This window comes from Penicillium paradoxum, assembly GCF_028828445.1.
Source record: "Penicillium paradoxum strain IBT 22861 chromosome Unknown utg000004l_segment0_segment0, whole genome shotgun sequence".
NCBI lineage: Eukaryota > Fungi > Ascomycota > Eurotiomycetes > Eurotiales > Aspergillaceae > Penicillium > Penicillium paradoxum.
In genome coordinates, this window is record NW_026643182.1 from 2,289,277 (window position 1) to 2,311,048 (window position 21,772).

General features: G+C 50.0%; 9 protein-coding genes across 9 annotated transcripts; 4 read left to right on the plus strand and 5 right to left on the minus strand.

Annotated features, from left to right (window-relative positions):
* Positions 1 to 545: 545 nt before the first annotated feature.
* Positions 546 to 987, minus strand: N7457_004594 (uncharacterized protein; the record flags this gene model as incomplete). Its single annotated transcript, XM_057175639.1, has 3 exons — positions 546 to 625; positions 786 to 910; positions 974 to 987. 3 exons carry the CDS (start codon positions 985 to 987, stop codon positions 546 to 548), a joined length of 219 nt encoding a protein of 72 aa, XP_057032686.1.
* Positions 988 to 1,561: 574 nt separating this feature from the next.
* N7457_004595 (RNA-processing protein PTA1) lies at positions 1,562 to 4,229 on the plus strand (the record flags this gene model as incomplete). Its single annotated transcript, XM_057175640.1, has 9 exons — positions 1,562 to 1,899; positions 1,984 to 2,149; positions 2,204 to 2,334; positions 2,391 to 2,594; positions 2,652 to 3,000; positions 3,052 to 3,802; positions 3,861 to 3,897; positions 3,953 to 4,023; positions 4,084 to 4,229. 9 exons carry the CDS (start codon positions 1,562 to 1,564, stop codon positions 4,227 to 4,229), a joined length of 2,193 nt encoding a protein of 730 aa, XP_057032687.1.
* Positions 4,230 to 5,460: 1,231 nt separating this feature from the next.
* N7457_004596 (cytochrome P450) lies at positions 5,461 to 7,245 on the minus strand (the record flags this gene model as incomplete). Its single annotated transcript, XM_057175641.1, has 4 exons — positions 5,461 to 6,161; positions 6,219 to 6,674; positions 6,707 to 7,054; positions 7,113 to 7,245. 4 exons carry the CDS (start codon positions 7,243 to 7,245, stop codon positions 5,461 to 5,463), a joined length of 1,638 nt encoding a protein of 545 aa, XP_057032688.1.
* A 1,142-nt stretch (positions 7,246 to 8,387) lies between these two features.
* On the minus strand, positions 8,388 to 9,844 carry N7457_004597 (uncharacterized protein; the record flags this gene model as incomplete). Its single annotated transcript, XM_057175642.1, has 2 exons — positions 8,388 to 9,712; positions 9,763 to 9,844. The coding sequence occupies 2 exons, from the start codon at positions 9,842 to 9,844 to the stop codon at positions 8,388 to 8,390; spliced, it is 1,407 nt and encodes a 468-aa protein (XP_057032689.1).
* Positions 9,845 to 10,423: 579 nt separating this feature from the next.
* Positions 10,424 to 12,358, plus strand: N7457_004598 (uncharacterized protein; the record flags this gene model as incomplete). The annotated part of the gene is made up of 3 exons (XM_057175643.1): positions 10,424 to 10,508; positions 10,574 to 11,209; positions 11,268 to 12,358. The coding sequence occupies 3 exons, from the start codon at positions 10,424 to 10,426 to the stop codon at positions 12,356 to 12,358; spliced, it is 1,812 nt and encodes a 603-aa protein (XP_057032690.1).
* An 830-nt stretch (positions 12,359 to 13,188) lies between these two features.
* N7457_004599 (fungal specific transcription factor domain-containing protein) lies at positions 13,189 to 15,146 on the plus strand (the record flags this gene model as incomplete). The annotated part of the gene is made up of 6 exons (XM_057175644.1): positions 13,189 to 13,318; positions 13,373 to 13,686; positions 13,741 to 13,821; positions 13,883 to 14,490; positions 14,539 to 14,721; positions 14,777 to 15,146. The coding sequence occupies 6 exons, from the start codon at positions 13,189 to 13,191 to the stop codon at positions 15,144 to 15,146; spliced, it is 1,686 nt and encodes a 561-aa protein (XP_057032691.1).
* A 1,213-nt stretch (positions 15,147 to 16,359) lies between these two features.
* On the minus strand, positions 16,360 to 18,666 carry N7457_004600 (uncharacterized protein; the record flags this gene model as incomplete). Its single annotated transcript, XM_057175645.1, has 4 exons — positions 16,360 to 17,076; positions 17,127 to 17,613; positions 17,662 to 17,731; positions 17,787 to 18,666. 4 exons carry the CDS (start codon positions 18,664 to 18,666, stop codon positions 16,360 to 16,362), a joined length of 2,154 nt encoding a protein of 717 aa, XP_057032692.1.
* Positions 18,667 to 19,132: 466 nt separating this feature from the next.
* N7457_004601 (uncharacterized protein) lies at positions 19,133 to 19,639 on the minus strand (the record flags this gene model as incomplete). Its single annotated transcript, XM_057175646.1, has 2 exons — positions 19,133 to 19,326; positions 19,375 to 19,639. The coding sequence occupies 2 exons, from the start codon at positions 19,637 to 19,639 to the stop codon at positions 19,133 to 19,135; spliced, it is 459 nt and encodes a 152-aa protein (XP_057032693.1).
* A 485-nt stretch (positions 19,640 to 20,124) lies between these two features.
* nop12 (rRNA-processing protein NOP12) lies at positions 20,125 to 21,750 on the plus strand (the record flags this gene model as incomplete). The annotated part of the gene is made up of 2 exons (XM_057175647.1): positions 20,125 to 20,244; positions 20,296 to 21,750. 2 exons carry the CDS (start codon positions 20,125 to 20,127, stop codon positions 21,748 to 21,750), a joined length of 1,575 nt encoding a protein of 524 aa, XP_057032694.1.
* Positions 21,751 to 21,772: the final 22 nt, after the last annotated feature.

The window sequence follows — 21,772 nt, forward strand, 5'->3', positions numbered from 1 at the left end:
CTTGGCCGTTATGATTCACTCCGACATAACCGCCCCTTCTTCTTGTGTGTTAAAACCCCGCCGAGTAGGTATACACTAGGCTTAGTTAACTAGAATTACATCCCAATTTCTCTCTCATGAGAGGTTTTTACGTCACTTTTCTGTAATTTCCATCTACCTTCTTTGCAATTCAGTGGTGAGCAGATGGGCAGGCCTCATCTTGAAGGCTCTGGGGCATGTGAAGGTCCCCAAAAGGCGTGACAGCCTGCCAAGGAGAAATGGTGAACATCTGTTGCCTGAATTGGTAGTACAGCTTATATTCCAAGCCAATTCTTTCTGTAAACGGCAGCACAGATGCTGATATTATCGCTAAACCTGCAGATCCGAAAAACAAGGTCTTCCTGAAGACTCCGAAACCCCAATGTGCACACTGTTTCTTTTCCCACTGCTCGCCGCTCTTTGTTCATCTGGCCGAGGCAGGTACATGGTGAAAACCGAGCATAAACCGATGCTCAGTTACATCGTCAACCCAGCACTGAGCAGTACGAGTGGGTGTTGACGGTGCTTTATTTCTTGTCCACGGGGGCATCGGGGACCTTGACGTCGGAGAACTCTTCTTGGCCGACGGCCTTGATGGTATAAGAATCTAGAAATTGGTTCCACATTAGCACAGGGCCCTATCTCTGGTGAATATCGAACCCGGGTGGGGACCTCTCCGCGGGCAAGTTCAAGTGGCATGATCGTTTGCGGTTCGGGTATAGGAACATGGGATCACAACTGTGAGATGGGCCGTGGGATACACTCACAGACGGCGATTGTGAAAGCGAACAGTCCGAAGCCTGTGAGGGCGTTCTTGAACAGATATGGGCGGCGGGCGCGCAGAAGGGCGGCACCGGCGCGGTAGTCCTTGTCGTAGTAGGTAGAGTTGAAACTATCGCAGAGGCACAATATTAGCAAGATGAGGTCTCTCGAAATCCAGAAAAGTAACACCTACATTCCAGTAGCCATGGTGAGAGTGTTGGTGGGCGGAAATGTGAGAAGCAAGAAAGTTGAGGCCATACACAGGCAGAGCCGGAGGAAAAGTCTTGGCAGTCAAGGCCCAGACAACCTGATACGAGTTGAGATGTGATGATTGCGCTTATATAGAGCTTTTTATTGTCGTTCCTAGATTGAGTCTATTTCAATTGCTAGTTCTCTATATATACAGCATCTATCAGCTTGTCTATTTGAGTGGACGAGGTGTGTAGAGATAGGCAGTCCACATACATCGGGGTCTTTGTCGGCCGCCCTGTTAGGCTCCGCAGCTTTTGTCGCATCCTCGACGGCTGTCACCTCACTTTTCAATCATCTTGCCTTGACCCCCATCGCGTAACGCAGATACCTTTTCAAACATAGGCGTTGCTTCGCCGCTAATTCCGTCTTCTGCGATCGTAACCCCAAGCTTATGCGCGTTGCTTTTGCAACTGCACCCGTGTCCCCCGTCCGGTTAGCCATCAACGTCCTCCCTTTCCCCAACGCCTGATCTCCCAACTCGAGCTCGGCAACCCCATCGCACACTGGATACCTTCCCCTAGAAGCTACAATGGCTCAGCCAACGGACAATGTCGTGGACCAAGTCGCGCAGCTCAACGCCGCCCGCAGCCTCGTTCTCGGTGATGCTGCCTTCTACCCGCAGATCGTGAATGGTATCTTGCCCATCGTCGGAGCTAGCACTCGGCTGGAACTTCGGAGATGGGGCGCAAGTTTTCTGGCAGAAACCTTTGCTAGTCCGATGCTAGCTGTAGCACAAAAGGAACAGCTGGCGCCGAATGTCTTGCAGACAATCCGTGAGATCTTAGAGTTGCCGGAGACCGACATCGCAGTCCTACAGAGCTTAGTGCAAACTTCAGCTAGCTTGTATCCCCTCGTCTTCAGACATGTGTAGGTTATTGTCACGCTCTTGCGGCTACGGCGCAGCAGCGTGCTCCGAAATGAAACTCGGGACAGGGCTGACAATATCCGCAGAGTGAACCACCCACAGGACGGCAAATCATGGGAGGTAATGAGTGCGATCAAGCAGGACATTCTTAGGAGAATGGACTCATTTCCGTGTCCGGTTAAGCTTTGCTGCGCCAAGTTCATCCAGCGCGTGGTTCAAGTCCAGACGCCTGGATTGATTTCGGACCCGAGGGTATGTTATTCGAACTACGTAGGCCTGTAGATATCGTTACTAAATTTGCTTTAGCGTCCCGAGCAAAACGAGACATCTTTGGCCGTCGTTCCCCGAAACCATGCTGTTCTGTCAATCCCCAATTTGGAAGCTGAATCATCAGGTCTCCTTGATCGACTACTAGGTGTTTTCCAAGAGGAGACTAGGTATGTGGATTGGATACTTTGTTCTACAAAACCAGGATGATGCTAACCCAAGCCAGTGATGCTCTTCTTGTAAATGCGACTTTGAACTGCCTTCCTCCTCTCATCCGGACGCGCCAGTCCATCGCAAACAAGATCGTCAACACAGTTCTGGAGTTCTATCCCGCCAAACATGTCCGCCCCCCATTCACTCCGACTGTTCGAGTCAGCGTTAAGTCCATGGAGCGGACAGCTCGGGCTCTGGTCATCAACATTTTGAAGAAGTATGTCGTTGTCGTGGTCGTTGTTGTACAAGTTGGGGTATGATCTGACATTGATAGGAATCCGAACCACCCTCTGGCTGGTCGAATGCAGATGTATATTGAGCGTCTCATGCAATCACGCCTTGAGGTCACTGATGACGCATCGCGCAAACGTGGATTGCCAAACGAACCTACCGACGGGCTTGACAACGCTAAGCGGGCACGTCTTAATGCTTTGACTCCACCCATACTTAAGATTCCCCCGATGGCACCGGGGCCCGCAAGCTTCGATCGACTATTCACTTTGACTGAGGACACCGGACTGTCTTCCTTCGACGTGAAACAACTTCCAATTGATCTAGTCCTTAAGATTGTTGTACCTCTATTGTCGCAGGTACATGACTCGACACTCACACAGGCTGTCGATGTAAGTACCACCGTGAGAATGAAGAGGATCATTTTGCTAACATGGTCTTAGGCTGTTCGCACTCGGTATCAGACAATCACCAAAGACCAAAATTTGCAACGGCAGCAGCAACTGAAAGCAGCAGTCCCAGACGACGATGACGACTATGAGCCTGAATACCAGCCTATGGATGTAGCGTCTGTCGTTTCAGAAGAAGCCAGTGCAGTTGCCGCAGAGGTAGCAGATCTCCAACCAGAACTGGTCTCTCTGGGTCCGTTCGTCCTGCCACAGCCTCCTCCATTGAGTGAAGAAGAAGCTGGAGAAATCGGACGGAGTGCCGTTGCACGCGTGTTCGGTATGCTCAACGCAGCTGAATCGTCCCCACCACCTGCCAAGGCTCAGAGCCAACAGAAGCTCGGATTTGCCCGGTTAGCAGGCAGCACATTCGATCGAGATGCGTGGTCTGTTCTTCTTGCTCGGCTAGCTACAAGGGCTCCAGCCGGTTTAGAACCTGGCCAGCAAGGCAAAGGAGATTCTGTCGCACGTAAGCAAACCACCATTGCTGACTCGATCCGCGAGACGCTGTATCGATTCATCTTGGAAGATTTCCGAGGACGCCTCAACATTGCTATTATCTGGCTCAATGAAGAATGGTATAATGACCGAATGCAAATGAAAAATGCTGCCAGTCAGCGGGACGAACCCGATGGAGAGTCGGAGCCGACTGTGGCTCTTAATTACGATACTTGGGCTACCCGTCTTTTGGATGGCTTCTTGGCTTACTTGGACTCACGAGATATCAAGGTTCTGGTCCGATTCCTCAGTGAAGTTCCTGAGATCACAATCCCCCCTCACCCAACGGGTGGCTAGCTTGGCTAAAGATCCGGAACGTGTCAACCTCTGTGTTCAATCATTGATGTACGTTATCAGCTACCTTTTCACCATCACTTTCATCTTACTGATAATCATCTAGGTACCTGATCATGTTCCGACCCCCGGCTCGAGAGATGTGTCTGAACACAGTCGAGGATGTTTACCAGACTTGTACGAATACCCCCAGTTTTGATATTCATTGGCCGGGCTCATCTAACATTTTACTCACAGACGAGGAATCTCGACCTGCTGCTGGAAAAGTCCTCACCAAGTGGCGCCCGCAAAGCAAAGTTCTGGGGAGTACTGCAAACGGAGCTTCAGACCCATCGGCAGCACCTCCCCAGCCGGAAGCGCAGCCTGCCACTTCAGAACAATAATGATTTGTTTCGTTTTAGTTGATGAAAAGAAGATGATACCATGAGATGAGAATCTCCCATCTTCCACAATATTGAATGGTCATCCGAGATCAACCGCTTCAGTCTTCGGGTATTATGTTTCTATTGCACATGTCCTCAGTTTCGTGGCATTCAGCCCTTGTTTCATCATACCTTCTATTGTATTGAGTTTATGGGTACGGAGTAATCTTTGTGACAATCACAGCTTTTATCTTGAGTGATTTCTGTCTGAGAGGATGTTGATTATTTTCACGGCCTACCTCCAGTACGTCGCATTACCCATGTGGGTTTTGTGATATGGCAAGGACGGGTACCCCGTCTATGAGACCGCGAACATGAACAGTAACATTTTCAAGCTCTGGGGATGGCATGTAAAGGATATTTGACGATAAGTTGCTCTCTTCACAACGGTCTATTCCTACTCCACCGAGTAGTCGTGCATTGTTTCTAGCATTAAACCATACTTAGTGATGAAGTTGATACGACGCAGGATATATATTGGGTGATGGTGTAGAGCCACCTCCCCTCATGATAAGCCCCTCTCCCCTTGCCTGAATCTTCAGTGTTTGCCATATGACTCCCTAAAATCATGTTTTCTGCTATCCTAGATATCATATATGCATAGGTGTATAGCACGGCCAGGGGTCGGAAACTAATATTTGAAATGTTGATGCCTGAATATGCATTCAGTTGCCTGAATATTTACCAGTGGAGAATATGACTACCTGAATTACTATAACAGAGCCCTTAGTAAATAAAGCACTTGCGTTCTTCTAAGGTTAAATTTTTCCCAATGTCGATAATGTTGATACCTTAGAAAGTAGGCATTAAGTATGACGCTATTCGCACTTGTATGAATACCAGAACTCCCTTCTTCTAGGCGTTGAAACTTCTACTATACAATCGTTATCCTCTCTTCTCCTTCACCACTCCTATACGCGTACCCGTTAGCGATAGCGGAATAGGTGGGATTAGAAAGTCATATGGCAAACCGTGAAAATCGAGGCAGAAGGGGTGGTCTGCACCATCACCCAATATATTATCCCCAGGATCTCACTCTGAGCTCCTTTCAACATGGATTTGGTTTAAGTTACCTCTCGTTTTTATTTATCTGCTGTTCACTTGTCAAGAAAAAAAATCAAACAGTTTATTTGGTACTCTGTACATGAAAGTCTATAAAAATCTATGTTGTATAATACATGCTGTAAATCACTCAGTTCTCCGCGGCAGCCTCGGACCTGGGAGGCCACTTCACGCGGCGCTCAGCGCGGACGTAGAGGTTATTGGGGCGAATCAACTGGAACATAGGATCGTACTGGATAGGATCGTCGCCCTCACGAGTGAACTTATAGCGGTAAAGAAGCTTGGGCAGGAAGACCTTGATCTCCTGCAAGGCAAAGTTGAAACCGATGCACATGCGGGAGCCCATAGCGAAGGGAATATAAGCGGCCTTGTGGCGGTTCTTGACTGCCTCGGTGTCCCAACGGTCGGGGTTGAAGATGGCGGGGTTATCCCAGATATCGGGGTTGTTGTGAATGTGGTGGAGAGCCGGGATGATGACGGAATCCTTGGCGATCTTGTATCCTCCGGGAAGGATGAGGTCGACCTTGGCTGTGCGGCCGGGCTGGAAACTGGGGTTGTGGCGGCGCTGGGTCTCCTTGATGTACTTGTCGAGGAAGTCGAGCTGGTCGGTGAGATCGGCAGTCATTTCGGTGTTCTCGTCGAAACCGTGGTCGATGAGTTCTTGGAGGAGACGGTCTTGCATGCCGGGGTAAGTGACGAAACCGTAGATGAGCCATGAAAGGAGGGAGCTGGTGGTGGTGAAGCCGGCGGCGGTGGCGACGATCAATGACCAGACCAAGCTTTCCTTGGGGAGCTTCTCGCCCTTGTTATCGGTAGCACGAATGGCGTAGTCTGGAGAGTTAATTAGTATATTGATAGAAGGTGAAAGGGTAGGTGATGTTAACTTACCGACCATGTTTGATGCGATCAGAGCAGCATCTTGTAGAGGAAGATCCTCGATACCACCACGAGCGGCCTTCTGGATAGATTCATCGACCATCTCCACGATTCTGGCCTTAATATCCTTAAGGTGCTTGGGATCACCGAAGGGCAGATTGGCATACCAATCTCCCTTAGATGTGACCTTCTTGTTAAGAGAAAGCATCTCGGCGATCAACTCGACCATCTCGTGTAGTGGTTGATCGGGGGAGTTGAAGTGTTCGAAATCAAGACCCAGAGTGAGCTTGCCAACGGCTTGGGAGCCGAGCTTCAGCATGTGCTGGTAAACGTTCCATGCCTCACCCTCCTCATCGAAGTGATCGAAAACCTTGAAGGCATCCTCGACGGACTTTTGCATGGTAGGAGCATAGTGACGGACAGCCTTGGGGCCAAGAGCGGGGGCAAGAACTTGTGTGCCTGTCTCCACTCGGGAGTATCAGTATCAGCAAGGAAGATACCGGCCTCAGTCTGCTTCAAGGCAGCAAGAGGGTGAGCGGCGTTGATCTCCTTTGTGAAAAAGTCGGACTCGGTCAAGGCGATGGCGGAAATCTCGGGGTCATTGGTCTGGTAGATGGTTCGGCCCAGGTTGGTAGTCTTGATGACGGGACCGTATTGCTCGAAGAGACGCTGGTGGTTGCCAAGGTGGTCAGGGTAGACCTCGAAGAAACTTCCGACCATAGGAAGACCCGTGGGACCGGGAGCCTCACGAACGGCGCGGCCATCAATGGCGATGGCTACGGGAGCGGTAGCAGCAACGATATCTGAAACCTCGCTGACCTCGGCATCTTGAACCTGGAAAGAGATACCTATCGAGTGTTAGTGTTCAAGGTCTCTTAAGGCAGAAAAAAATATCTCAAAACATACCTGTGGGCTCGACGATAGCGAAGTGAGCAGCGATCAAGTCCTTGAGTGAAACCAAATCAGAGCTGGGATCGACATCAATGTTCTTGACGGTGGAGAGGGGCTCTCCGAGAAGGTAAAATTGCTTAGCAGACATTGTGATTTAGTTGAGTTAATTTTGAAAGTCCATACAGGAACACAACCCTTTATATCAACTGTGCAATGGCCACATCGAGACAAAATGCCCGTTTCATACTTGTTTCCTCGGCTTGTGGGTTCTGAGCCGTGTTTCCGATTGGCCGCCACTACCTCGGGAGGGCCTTCCTTCGACTCCCGATGATCGACGTCCGCAGCTGGATGCGGCATTATTTCAAATTCCTAAATTAAACCTCCGCTGTGGGTCCAAAGTAACGAGATAGCGCTGCCGTGTTACGAATCTCCGAAAACATGCCGTTCGTGCCATTCTCCGGGTCTGCCTTTCACCCGGACAAGCTGTCCAAATTAGGAAAAATAAAAATTGTGTTTTAGAGTTATGACGCCACAGAAGATCCTAAATGGAAGCATCTGGATTGGCCACGTGCGATTCGTGATTAACGGGTGGAAATCTCCGATCTACGGTTATAGTGACAAAGGTACTATCAATTCTCTACCTTCTTTGTACGTCACTACACACTAGTCATAAACAGTAAGTCTAGAACAAAGGGGTAGTGGATGGGAAATTTCTTCTCAACCTTGGAAAAGGACAGATCTTAGATTTACTCAGGTCTAGACTAAGAGAATTGAGCCACCGAGTAGCTCCCATATGTGAACGATTACTCCCCTCAAGCGCTTAAGACCAATAAACCCGCCGTAAGAGAATTGAGCCAAGTTGAAGCAATATGAACAGTGATGATGATTGTATTACTTCTGTACACAAAAATAGAGATTGCCATGATTCATGAAATTGAAACTGATTTCAAAAGCTCAAGACCAATGAACTGCCGTAAGAGAATCAAGTCAAGTTGAAGCAATATGAAGAGTAATGATGATTATATTACTTGTGTATGTACTTAAAAATAGAAATTCTCAAAATTTGGAACTCTGTTAAAGAAAACTCAAGACTGATAATAAGCCGCCGTAAGAGAATTGAGCCAAGTTGAAGCAATATGAAGAGTAATGATGATTGTATTACTTGTGTACTCAAAAATAGAAATTCTCATGATTCATGAAATTGAAACTCTTTTAATTCACAAACTCCTCTATGATACCGCACAACCTAGCACAAAAATATAATGACAAGAATATATATACAGAACCGATCTAGAAGCAGAAGATCTGGTCGGTCATTTTGCCAACGGCTCCGGGGGCCTGGAAGCCGGCAGCCACTAAGCTCTTCTTGGAGGCATTGACCATGCCGGGAGGTCCACAGAGCATGATCTTGGTGTCAGGGGCAGGTCCAGGGAGTCGTGCGGCCATGACATCGGGTGTGACGTAGCCCTTGCCGTAAGCCCAGTCTTCGGAAGGCTGATCCAACATGTACCAGAGCTTGAGGTTCTTGGGGTATCCGCGGGCGAAAGCCTCCAACTCCTTGCGGAGAAGGATATCCTCTTCGGTGCGGTTGGCGTAGATCAGGCTGATCTCGGTGGTATCACGATCATCCTCGCAAATCGCGCGGATGAGCTGGTACATAGGGGTGATTCCAGTTCCACCGGCGATCATGCCAATCTTCTTGCAAAGACCGTTGTGGTACTTCATGCCACCCTTGGGGCCGCGGAACTCGACCTTGTCGCCGATCTCGAGATGCTCGAGGTATTGACCGGTGAGAAGACCATCGGGGTAGCACTTAATGACCAACTCCAAACGTCCAAGATCCAAGTTGTTAGATGTAGGGGTGTAGGAGCGGGAGACGGAGGCACCGTTGACCATAGCCTTGATGGCAACGTGCTGGCCAATGGGGAGACCGATCACATCCTTCGCATTGGGCAGCTGGAAGACGAAGCGGTACACATTGGAGGATAGTTGATCCTTCTGGACGAGGGGGAGCTTCTTGTAGGTCTTGGGCTCAAGGAAGCCCTTGATAAGGTGTGGGTTTTGCTTCTTGAGAGTTGAGGCCTTCTTGTGGGCAGGGAACTTGGAGAAACCAGACTCAACCTTGGTGAATTTGGAGAGTTGGTTGGCGACAGCACCGCCAATAACTGCGCTGGCCAGAGTAGCAGCGGCGAATCCACCGACGAATCCACCACGCAGGGCGCTGGGGTAGGGGATACGAGCATCGGGCAACTGTAGGGAGCTCAGGGAGCAGTTGGCGAGCAAGTCGGTCAACACACGCTGGTGCTTGGAGGAAGCGTAGATCAAGGCACCGGCAGCAAGGGTGGCAGTGATGGCAGTTGTGGCTTTGGCGACCGATGTTGACTTTGTGGACTTCTCTGGAACGACAACGGTGGGCTTGATAACACGAACGACCTTGGGCTGGACAAACGCGTGTGCATCCTTGACTGTGCCGATGAGGTAGGTCTCCAAAATCTCAGAAGCGTCCTCTGAGTGACCGACATCTTCGTATGCAGCGGTGGCATCTGAGCCGGCGACATCGATCAAGACATCAGCACCACCGGGGTGGTCGCGGACATAGGTTGTGATGTCGTAGACTAGACAAGTCAGAATATTGAACAAAGTAGTATGAGTAAGGAAGAATTACCTTTGCCATGGATGATGACCCAACAATCATCTCTGGTCTTGTGGGTAGCGACTTCGCTGGACTCGAATACTTTGGATGCCATTGTGTGTTATTGTGGGAGGAGATTGATCGATGACCTTTTAGCGCGATACGAAGACACAAATGGCTTTATAGTCTCCGAAGGCACCTGCGCCATTTTAATTCTTATATCCTATAAGGATTTTCTTTTTACCAAACAGGGGCATTGCCATGTCAGGACTTCCCGAGGTAGGCTACCTCGGCAAGCGGCTCCACCGAAGAATGGAGTCCACGCCAAGCTTTTGGCTAAGTGATGACTCTAATTGAACGATGATGCAGTCGGGATGGTTTGTGGAATCCATCGGAGGCGACCGAGACTCCCGAGTGGCCCGTTTAAAAAAAGAAATTGCCTCTTCGGGCTAGTTGATACGGCCCGATAACGGAAATGTGATCGACCACGGGCAATCCTCGGCCCTGCTCCTCTGAACGGGGCCGATTCTCTGAATATTGGTTCTGATCTCTTTAGCATGCCGAGGGAAGTTCGGGATACCACTGGAAGTTGCAATGGCGCATAAAAGGAGCTCCTCCGCCGCTTGGGTTGAGCCGATATAACAAATACCTGAACATATCTGGGTATCTACATCTATATCACTTACTTTACAATATGTCTTCTGCTTGGCAACCACCCCGCGACTACCGCAACCGCCCCGTTACCATTCTGGGTGCTGGTGTTCTCGGCCGACGAGTTGGTCAGTATCCCTATTTCCGACATGTCACCTTGGAGAGAACATCGCTGACAAGAATCTGATATTAGGATGTATCTGGGCTTCCGCCGGTTACGATGTTCGTCTTCGTGACCCCAACGCGCAACAGCGTGAAGATGGAATTGCCTACATTCGCGATAACGTCAACGCCTACGCTGCCAAGACCAACAAGACTCCTGGCTCCTTCGAGGCCTTTGAGGATATGAAGCTAGCCGTTGACAACGCTTGGCTCGTCATCGAGGCCGTTCCCGAGAAGATCGAGCTCAAGATCGCCACTTTCGCAGAATTGGAGGCTCTCACCAAAGATGACTGCATCCTGGCTTCCAACTCTTCCTCATACAAGACCTCCGAGATGCTCGGCCGCGTCTCAGATGCTACCAAGACCCGTATTCTGAACATGCACTACTACATGCCCCCCATGTGTATGATTGTGGAGCTTATGACCGATGGACACACCACCGAGGATATCATCCCCTTCATTGCTGAGCGCTCCCGGGAGGCTGGCACTAACCCATATATCGCTCGCAAGGAGTCCACTGGCTTCATTTTCAACCGTTTGTGGGCTGCCGTGAAGCGCGAGACTTTGACCATTCTGGCCGAGGGCGTTTCCGTGCCCGAGGAGATCGATGCTATGTGGGAAGAGATGTTTGTCAAGGGAAAGAGTCTTCCTTGCCGCATGATGGACAGTAAGCTCTTCCGCTTCCCTGCACTTATTGGAGACTTTTATTGACAGATGTGTTACAGACGTTGGCCTTGACACCGTTGCTTTCATCGAGCAGCACTACGTGGATGAGCGTGGTTTCTCCCCCGAGAAGACCGTCGACTTCTTGAAGGAGAAGTACCTGAGTGAGGGCAAGCTTGGAAACAAGTGCTCCAAGGGTGGTCTCTACGCTCCCGTTGACAAGGCTGTTGCTGCCAAGCAGCCCGAAATTCTGGTTCTGGACATCGGTCTGTCAGCCACTCCTGTCAGCCTGACCGCTGGAGAGATCCTCAAGTTTTCCGCCGATGGAAAGCAGCAAAAGGCCATCTTGACTAACCAAGCTTTGCCTGATGGACTCGCTGTGGAGCCTACCTCCGGCCGCATGTTCTGGACTTGCATGGGTGTCCCCGGAAAGTCTGACGGCGCCGTTTACTCCGCCAACTTGGATGGAACCGATATCAAGACCATCATTGCCCCCGGACCTCTCAACACCCCCAAGCAGCTGGTTATCGATTCCGTTGCCCAGATGCTCTACTTCTCTGACCGTGAAGGCTGCCGCGTCTGGCGTTGCGCTTTCGACGGCTCCGCCCTCGAGATCTTGATTGACAACTTCCGCCCCGATCTTACCCCAGAGGAGGCTCTCACCAAGTGGTGCGTCGGAATTGCTGTGGACCCCAAGCGGGGTAAGTTCTACTGGACTCAGAAGGGTGCCCCCAAGAGCAACAAGGGTCTCATCCTTTCCGCCAACATCGCCACCCCCAAGGGCCAGTCCGCAGATTCTCGCGATGATATCAAGGTCGTTGTCGCTAACCTCCCTGAGCCCATTGATCTTGAGATTCACGAGCCTTCCCGCACTCTGTACTGGACTGATCGTGGCGAGCTCCCCTTCGGTAACTCGTTGAACTGCATCAAGTTGAACGAGGAAGGTCTCACCGAGTCCACCGAGAAGCACCAGATTATCACCCGTAACCTCAACGAGGCCATCGGTCTCGTCTTGGATCACGTCAACTCCCACATCTACATCACCGATTTGGGTGGTTCTCTTTACCGCTGCGATCTGGACGGCAACAACAAGGTGAAGCTTTACACCAACGATGACCGTGCCCTTACCGGAATTGCCCTTGTCTGGTCTTAAAGCCCTCTAGTGGCTTTATGTTCCGATCCTGGAAACATGTGAAAGGATTGTAACAATGGAGCCTATGTGGGCCCTATTTGAGGCCTCAGGCTGCAATATTTTTCTCCGGCGTCAACGAGAAGCCTTTGTACATACTAAATCCCTCTCTACCATCTTTTAGTTTATTTCCTATCTATCTGCATGCTCTATAGCCAATACAGCCTTGTTTTCTCATGATCCCTTATAATAGATCTCCTAAAAAGTAAAAAAAAAGTCGTGTCTCAGACGGGTCGGGAAGAGATGCCGGGCGGTGTCGGCTACCTCGGCTCCATTTTTGATACTTGACTCCCGCCGATGCGACTTTCTCGGCAGACCAATACGTTGATGTATAATACCAATCAGCAGCTATATTGGCCATGTCCACACGCCGCTATCGATCGGCTGCTGCTTGCCAAAATTGCCGGCAGCGCAAAGTCCGATGTAGCGTGACAGTGACTGGAATCCCGTGTATAGGCTGTACGCAAGATGGCAGAGAATGTAATCTTCTGCCGACGAAGACTCAAGCGTGAGGTCTCCTTTCGGGCCGATGAAAGCTCATTACTGATAGATACAGAATACGGGAGAGACATACACGCCGGACTGCGTCAGCCATCAACAGCCCGGTCACCAATTCTAATGAGTTGATTCCTCGATCTTCAATTCAGCCTCAGTCTTCAGTTCAGCCTCAATCTTCAGTTCAGCCTCAATCTTCAGTTCAACCTCAATCTTCTATTCAGCCCCAGTCTTCAATTCAGCCCCAACCTGAATTATTTCAAAATGCATCTCTCGCGCGTGATCTGAATCGCCCTGAGATGGGCATGAGAAGTGTATCCCATCCCCCAGATTATGCTCGGCGTCAAGACGAAGAGCAAACAGGTGTTGAAATTGCAACTAAAGTCCTTGGGAAAAATAGCAAACCTGGCCAAGCACCATTCTACACTGGTTTGTAGCCACCATTTAATTGGTATTATATGTGACGCTAAACTGAGATTATAGGTGACTCCCCTGGGTTTGGTGCCATTCTTGACATATGCTCGCCCTCCGAGCAGCCTGCGCCGAGGCATATTCTCCTTGCTTCTAAAACAGCAGTGTCGTTATCTCCCGAGGATAAAGCATACTTGCAGTACAAAGGAGTCTTCAATATGCCCCGTAAGGAAACCTGCGATGCCCTTTTGCGGGCATACTTCCATCACGTGCATCCCATTGTGCCGGTGGTTGACGCTACTACGCTCCCGCATCTTTATCCCAGTGGAGACAGCCAACAGTACAATTTGATACTATTATGGAGCATATTCTATGTCGCAGCGAACGTAAAGTCTACTTGTTCTCTATGTGGAACCGGAAAATAGCTAACACGAACATAGCATGTTTCGGCCGATACTTGGAAATCAGAGGGCTACTCATCTAGGAAAGGAATGAAGGATTCCATGTACTCCCGTGCAACGGTAAATCATTCACAACTCGATAAAAATCCCAAATGGAGCCTGGCTAATCGTTTAATCTTAGTGCTTGCATCATAATGGAGGAGAAACAGATCACACTGTCCTCCTTCAATCAGCACTGCTCTTGGGATTTTACCACTCAGAAGCTGATACACACACCCAGCCATGGTATTGGCTCGGCGTTGCCATTAGCCTGTGTCAGACGATAGGCTTGCATCGTTGTTCAGCTGCAGTCTGCGCCAATTCACCTATACCTGTGCAACAACAGCGCCTTTGGCGTCGTCTTTGGTGGACTTGCTTCTACAGAGACCGCTGGCTAAGTCTCACGATGGGCCGTCCTCTGAGGATTAACATAAACGACTGTAATACTGCAATGCCATCTGCGGATGACATGTTGGGTGATTTTACCGGATTACCCGAATCTATAGTAGCAGCATATATCCCAAAAGACCTGCCACAACTGGCAGAATATTGGGTGATGACGATCCAACTCACTCAGCTTCTAGGGGACACTCTCACCCTCAGCTATCAACCCTTTGGGGCACCTTCGTCTCTACAAAAGGTTGAAGCTCTTGAGAACCGTATCTTACAGTTTCAACTCCCCGAAAGTCAGGAGGCGGGACAGAGCCCACTTGCAACCTTCTACTTATATCATTTGCAGCTTCATTACCAGTGAGTACCAGTACAATATCCTTCTAAAATGCTTCTAACGCCCAAAAGAGCATTCATCATTACTTTTTATCGTCCTTTCATTACAAAGGCACCGGAAGGGCTGCCCGACTCTCGCCAGACCCGATGGCAAGCCCATGTTCGACACCAAATGGACATGGGCGCGCTCCAGACCAATGCCGTTCTTGACAGCCTAGTACGCGAGAAACTACTGGGATTTTCAGGTCCAATGACGTGCGTATAGACCTCCCTTCTTTGAACGATATCTCATCTGACAATCAAAATCCAGACCACCTCTACTAGTCCCAGCAATGCACGTCCACCTCCTCAACTGCAAATCCCCTGATCCCCTTTCCCGCCGTTTGGGCCTCAACAAACTCGAGCTGTGCATGATAGTCCTGGAACAGATGAAAGATACCCACCCTTCGTCTTCAGTTTTCCGAGGTATCTTCCTAGAAGCCATCCGTTATATTTTTCCTAGCTATGTGGCCCAATCGACCATCCCCGAGCTGTCTACATCCGAGTCCTCCATGCCGCAGGATATCACGTTGGACGATCCTCTGGCAGGATTCACAATCGGCGAGGATGCCATCGATGCGCTGATGGATGAAGTGTCGATTTTCAATTTCTGGGAGTCACTCAACAGTATGCAGACATGATCAGAAGCCAGCTATAAGCATATGGACTATGCGAATATAATTTGCTGGAGGAAATGGGGAATCATGATTGAATCATGTGTCTTCCATAACCCTGTGTACATAATATCATTTTGGAGATAATACCTGGCAACTTGAAATACATACTCAACTCAACAGAAAAAGGCGCAGTAGCAAGGATACTCTCATCGCAAGGTCTCTAGAAGCATCAAATAAGCTCCGCCTAAGAACGGAAGCTAGAGGCTCAGTCAGATGTGGCGCCATGGTTCCGCCCCACTATGTGTTAAGGTTATTACAACTCACAGTCTCGTCTTTGAGCTTCTTTTTGGTCTTCTCTAAATTACTCTTTCTTTAATAAAATCCATTCATGGCACAGGATGTTGCAAGCACCATAGTGAGGGCAAGTACAAAGCTAAATTTTTGCGCATTGAGTTGTAGATTGAGGGTATTACTATCGATCTCGACATTTTCCTTGATGTTTGTTGGTCATATTTGATTGTATCACCTATGACGAGGTCTAGAATAATGTTGCAATGGCTGTGCCCGTTGCAGGGTAAAGAATGAAATGGGTAGGTAGTAGGACTGTAATTATTTGAATACTTTGTCTATGAAGGGACATAGGAGAATTTGAGTATTTACACACAGAGCGAAAGCAAAGATGCTCAAACACCGCACGGTTGTCAAATAACAACGGGGCATGTACATCAAGACATAACAAATTCTCGTGGCAGAGCGTGATACACCAGGAGAATAAAAGAGTAAAGCAACCTCGACAGTAGGATATCGTCCTTTGCCAGAAATGGACACAGCCGAGCAAGAATTTACCATAACCATACCATACGATAACAAGATAGTGACAGCTTTAATCACATTCCGTTCCATTTAAATAAAATCTTCGAACCCAAAGTTGGAAGTAATGACAACGGGAGTATCCCAGATGTAAACGCTGTAGAAAACCCAAGACCAAAGCCCCAAATCGGTATTCCATCAATGCAAAACAAACATCTGTCTCTTCATGTGGTACATGTGGTACAGAGAAAATGACAGTCAAAAAACATTTGCTCATGTAGCAAGAGCAAGAGAGGGGGAAAGTAGGGTTTATCATGGGAGAAGAGAAGTGCACAAGGTGCATGAAAGAAGGGGGGTAGAAGAACCTGGGGTATTAGAAGGGGTTGTGTTGGCCAATCATTTCAATCAAATGGTGCAAACCAATCGATTATCGATTGGGCATGTGATTTGAACTAGACCCAGCTGAAATCCCTGACTGCTGAGGGCGGTAATGTACCGCATCAACAGGCTTTGACGGGAGGGATGGCGAAGTCTCCCGTTGGAGAGCCGCTGAAGGCTGGAACAGGCTTTGTCGCGCAGAAGGCGGAGAGAAGATGTGATTGTGGGAAGGGGCGTCAGTGATAGGAGAGCGATGCTCGATGGCATGAGTGAGGTGTGGCTGTGTTTTCCGTACATCCAATGGAGATGAGCTTAGTGACCGAAAGCCAGATTTGCGATGATCAGCATCATAATCTGGGTTACGGAAAGGCCCTTGCGTTTGGTGCCTTGGATCTTGCTCCATGCCGTAAGGGGTGTTGTTAGCTGATGAGTTGGCAGCAGAGGCATTCTCGGGAATTGTAGATGCGGATCCATTGGGCGCATTGATGTCTACTACACGCTTTTGTGCGGCTGGGGTGGCATATGACGACGGTTGCGGGTACTCAAATGCATGGCCTGGCGGGCGAGGTTGCTGCGAGTACTGCGAGTGATGTTGCTGGTGCTGATGCTGATGGCTGGGATGTTGCGGGTTTGCCCAAGGGGTTTGTTCCAGGAATGCTTCTTCGGCGGCCGTGCGGAAGGCGTTGGAAGACATGGTAGACATGGTAGTTCGCGGTGGCATCGCGGATGAATGCCGGGGTGCCGAAGCGCGAGATTCGATAGGGATCTGTGTCGATATCAGCAGCTGACGAAATACAGGGGAATTGCAATACTTACACCCATCTTCTCAAGATCATCATCAAGTTCGTTGGGACGTGCACCCATCAACGACGGGGCAGCAGGGAAACCGACGTACTTGGCAACACCAGCCATAATTGAAACCTCATGGTTGTAAGCGGCCTGGTGTGCGATTTGCTGCGAGCGACGAGTGGGAAATGTGATGATATGATGTGGGCTAAGCTCGTCCGTCTTAAAGCGATCATGCTGAATGGCATAGAACTGCTTGCTGATTGCACTTGAATGCCGTTCGCGCGCATCTCGCATGCGCTGGAAGTATGTGCTATGCGCTTGTGCTCGCTCAGCCAAAGCCCTGTGCATGAGTGACTTCATGCGGTATCGATACAAGTTTTCCTCGTATTTGACCTTGGCGTCCCGGTGACGTTGCACACACTCGATCTGCCGTAAATACTCGGGATGTGTCGGGTTTGGTCCGGTAAGCAACTCCAACTCGCGGTTAAGTTTGGATATCCTTTCATCATAAATCCTGTGACTGTAAGTAATCAAAACGTTGAGCGAATGGGCGACCTCTTACTTGTCACGTAAAGTTGCAAACTCTCTCTCTAATGTCGCTAGTGAATCCATAGCAGACATCTTTTTCACGGCTGTACAGTGAATGAGTATCTCCTGTGGCTAGAAGGGACGGCAAGGCAAACTTACATTCTTCAGCTCGAAGAATCGCTTCGGCGTCATCGGGCTCATCACCTCGTTCCGTAGGCTCATCGTCTTCTCCGAGAATCTCATCAGCGACATCTTCTACTGTGGCATCGACACCGACTTCTGCCTCCTCGTCGGCATCTTGGGCTCTTCTTCCTTTCCGCTTACCCTTTTTGCCCTTCTTGCCTTTCGACGGTGGGGCCGGAAGGTCTGTTTCAGGAACGTCCTCAACCAGTATCCCGTCTTCAGTGACATCCATGGGGATATCGAGCGGCTCGGGGGAGAGAGGAGTCCCATCGTCCATTGGGTCACTCAAGTCACTTTTGATTGAGCTCCGGCGTTTCTTAATAGGCTCTTCGTCGCCCAACTCGGTGCCAGTTTCGTCACCACCCTCGACACGTTTTCGTTTGTTGCCGATGCCGTCTGGAAGTTCAGAATCGCCAAGGTCGCCAAGGTCTGGGATATCCTCGGTCAAGCCGTTATTTTTTGAGGAGCGGCGAGGTTTACTGGGGGATTCATCCACAAGTGTTTCATCCTCAACATCGTCGAGGGTCGTAGATTGGTGAAGCTTGCTGGGACTTGGTCCGGCACTGGCGGCGCTCAACACAATGTCTCGTTTCCGAATATTGTGGGGAGAATCCTCAATGCGCTCGGTTTCGGCCTCCGAGTCGTTTTCCATTGGCTTGTCTGACTTGATGGGATCTTCGAAGTCTGACGGCTCGTTGTCCGAGACATCGTCAATCTCACTCAGGCTACTTGAGCGGCCATCGTCATCTATGAGCGGGTCATCTAGAAAAGGATTCCGCTCGCCATTGGGAATGGTGGACTCTGCCCCCGTTGAGGGACCAACGGAGGCTTGTTCTCTACTCTCGATTACCTCCATCGACAACGACGCAGCCGATAGAGCTGGCGCAACGCGATATGAGTGGGGCCAAGAAAGGTTGGAGAGTATTGGATGGTTGGTTGCTCGTAGCGAAGGTGGGATTCGCTACAGGCGTGAGGAGAGGAAGAAGGAAGGTCACCGATTCACCAGATAGTGTTTCGATCGGAAATCTGGACAAACCATAAATCGGATTAGCCCAATTGCCATGTCAACTCAACCAAATCAGTCAAAGACGGAGTTGGTGGGCAAAAAGTGTTTGGTGGGTGCGAGAGATAGGTCAGCGCCTTCTGGAGGCGGTGGTGCGGAGATTGATCATCGAACGCCCCCAAAGTCGGTAACAATCGCTCAGTGTAGGGACTGCAGGCCGCGCAAAGCAAGTATACCGACCACCGACGTTCCAGAAGACGTGAGGTCACCCCCTCCTCATAAAAATGACCAAATGAAAGCCTGGGATTGATGCAGAGCCTCAAGCGACGTACCGTTTCAACAATGCGCCGGGAGCGACGCTGGTAATGACCACAGCTGCTCGCGACCGAACACGATTCTCAGAACCACCGCGTTCCTGAGACGTAAAATGTGTCTTAGCTTTAAGCCCACGCGTATCACCAGGTTCGTGAACTGTAAAAACTTTCGGTCCGACGAATCCTGCGTAGACCAACTCTGGAGGGCGAGGGGAGATTGGCTAGGAAGCGGACAAGACGAGGGTACCGAGTCGCAGAGAGGTTGACGGCATGAAGAAGTGTCCAGGGACCGGGATCAAGATCAAATTAATGATCAAGGATGAGAAAGCAGAGTCGAAAGAGGAGGTTTCAGCAGAGAAAAGCAGCAGATCGCTATGATGGGGTGCAGCAACAGAAGCGAGTGACCGTTGATTCTGCCGCGTTGCGTTCCGGCGAGGGCACATCTCACCGCCCGAAGAAAAAACCGAATCACGTGCTGCCGTGTCTGACGTAGCTGGGCAGAGATAGGTCATCCTGAATGTTGATGGTATACTTGTCGCCCAAACAAATGTAAGAAGAAACAGACCAAATTAGATTTCCCTTGGTCTCTAGATACCAGATGACCTATATCGACAGTGCACTGCCAAATTCAAACAAAATGCTACCAGCCTGGGGAATTTCTACGTAAAGAGAAGGCCTTTTTTGTACACATAGGAAGAGAAATGCCATATTAATAGAACCTGCATAGATGATCCTCGTGTACCTGAATCACATCCAGCGTACAATAGAACAGCCTTAAATTATGTATGTAATGTACATAATGTACATCGTCTTACCCGACTCGACCACTTACTCCTAGTCATGTGATAAGCAGCTTTCCGCGCCAAGACCCGATAAGCAGAAATGCCAGGAAAAAAAAAGTCGGAGCTATAATCGGCGCCGTGTCCATCGCAACAGAACCACATCTTGATTATTCGCTTTTTGATCTGTAACTCAGATCAGCCACACACTTATCAAAATGGGCAAGAAGACAAAGTCCTCGCCCAAGACCGAGGAAAAGTCCAGCAAGTCTGCTGGCACTCTTCCTTTCGGCGGTGCATCTCTGGACCCAACACTGTCCTCGCTCTTTGCGCAAAGTGTACGTCTGTTTTGGCATAAACTCGATGAACTTTGGACTGATAATATGTAGGCTGGTCCTGTGCAAGCCCCCACAATCAAATACGTCGAGCCCGTCGCTAGGGCGAAAAAGAACGAAGACGATGATGCCAAAGACGAGGAATCGTCCGAGTCAGGTGATGAATCAATGGAGGATGCTGCCGAAGAGAGTGATTCTGAATCTGCAGAGGAAGACGCACAACCTACGGAACCCCAAAATCGGAAGCGCAAGCGTGGAAATGCCGGTGAGGATGTCGAAGAGACCTACATGCGTCGCATTGCCAAGGAGGAGGAGAAGGACGAGGAAAAGAGGAAGTCCGAGCAAGCAAAACGCCAAAAGCAAACCGAAAAAGAAGGCAGTGAAGATGATGAAGGCGAGGACTCCGACAAAGAATCGGCCTCAGCAGATAGCGACGAAGAGGAGAGCGCTCCTGCTCCTGTGCACGAAAGTGTGGCTGGTACAGCCAAAACCGATGAGCTCGAGAAGTCCAACCGCACTGTCTTCCTGGGCAACGTCTCCTCGGAGGCTATCAAGTCTAAGACTGCCAAGAAGACCCTTCTCAAGCACCTGGCCTCTTTCTGCTCAACGCTCCCTGAATCCAGCGGCCCCCACAAGATTGAGTCCCTCCGCTTCCGTTCTGTTGCATTTGCTAGCGGTGGTGGTATCCCCAAGCGTGCTTCTTTTGCTAAGCGTGAGCTTCTCGATGAGACCACACCTAGCACCAACGCATATGCCGTCTACACCACACTTCAAGCTGCGCGCAAGGCCCCCGCCGCTTTGAACGGCACCATGGTTCTGGACCGCCACTTGCGAGTCGACAGCCTTGCTCACCCCTCAGAAATCGATCACAAGCGCTGTGTCTTCGTGGGCAACCTGTCTTTCATCGACAGTGAGACCCCCGAAGAGGACGAGAAGACCGGTAAGAAGAAGAAGGCTCGTGCCCCCGCCGATATCGAGGAGGGTCTCTGGCGAATTTTCAATGCCCACACCGGAGGCAAGGACAAGAAGGCCATCAAGAAGAACGTCGAGTTCGTGCGTGTGATCCGTGACAGCACCACTCGCGTTGGAAAAGGATTCGCTTATGTCCAATTCTACGATGGAAATGGTGTGGAGGAGGCTCTTCCTCTCAACGGAAAGAATTTCCCTCCGATGCTGCCCCGCAAGCTGCGTGTCACTCGAGCCCGCAAGGTCGCCAAGAAGCGCGAGTCATCCGCTCCCGATGCCAAGAGGTCTCGCGTAGATGAGGCCCAGAAGACGATGCAAGGACGTGCCAACAGGCTGCTCGGCCGAGCTGGTGCGGCTAAGGCGAAGGCTGATGCAAACAGTACCATTGCGGGCAACTCGATGGTGTTTGAGGGTCACCGTGCTACTGAGGGATCGTCGTCTATCAAGATGAAGCAAAAGAGCCGTGGCTCGAAGGCCAAGCGAGAAAGCAGGAGCAGCAAGCGCGCTGCTGCATACAAAGCTGCATATGGCAGAAAGGGTTAAATTCAAAAGAAGTCATATTGTA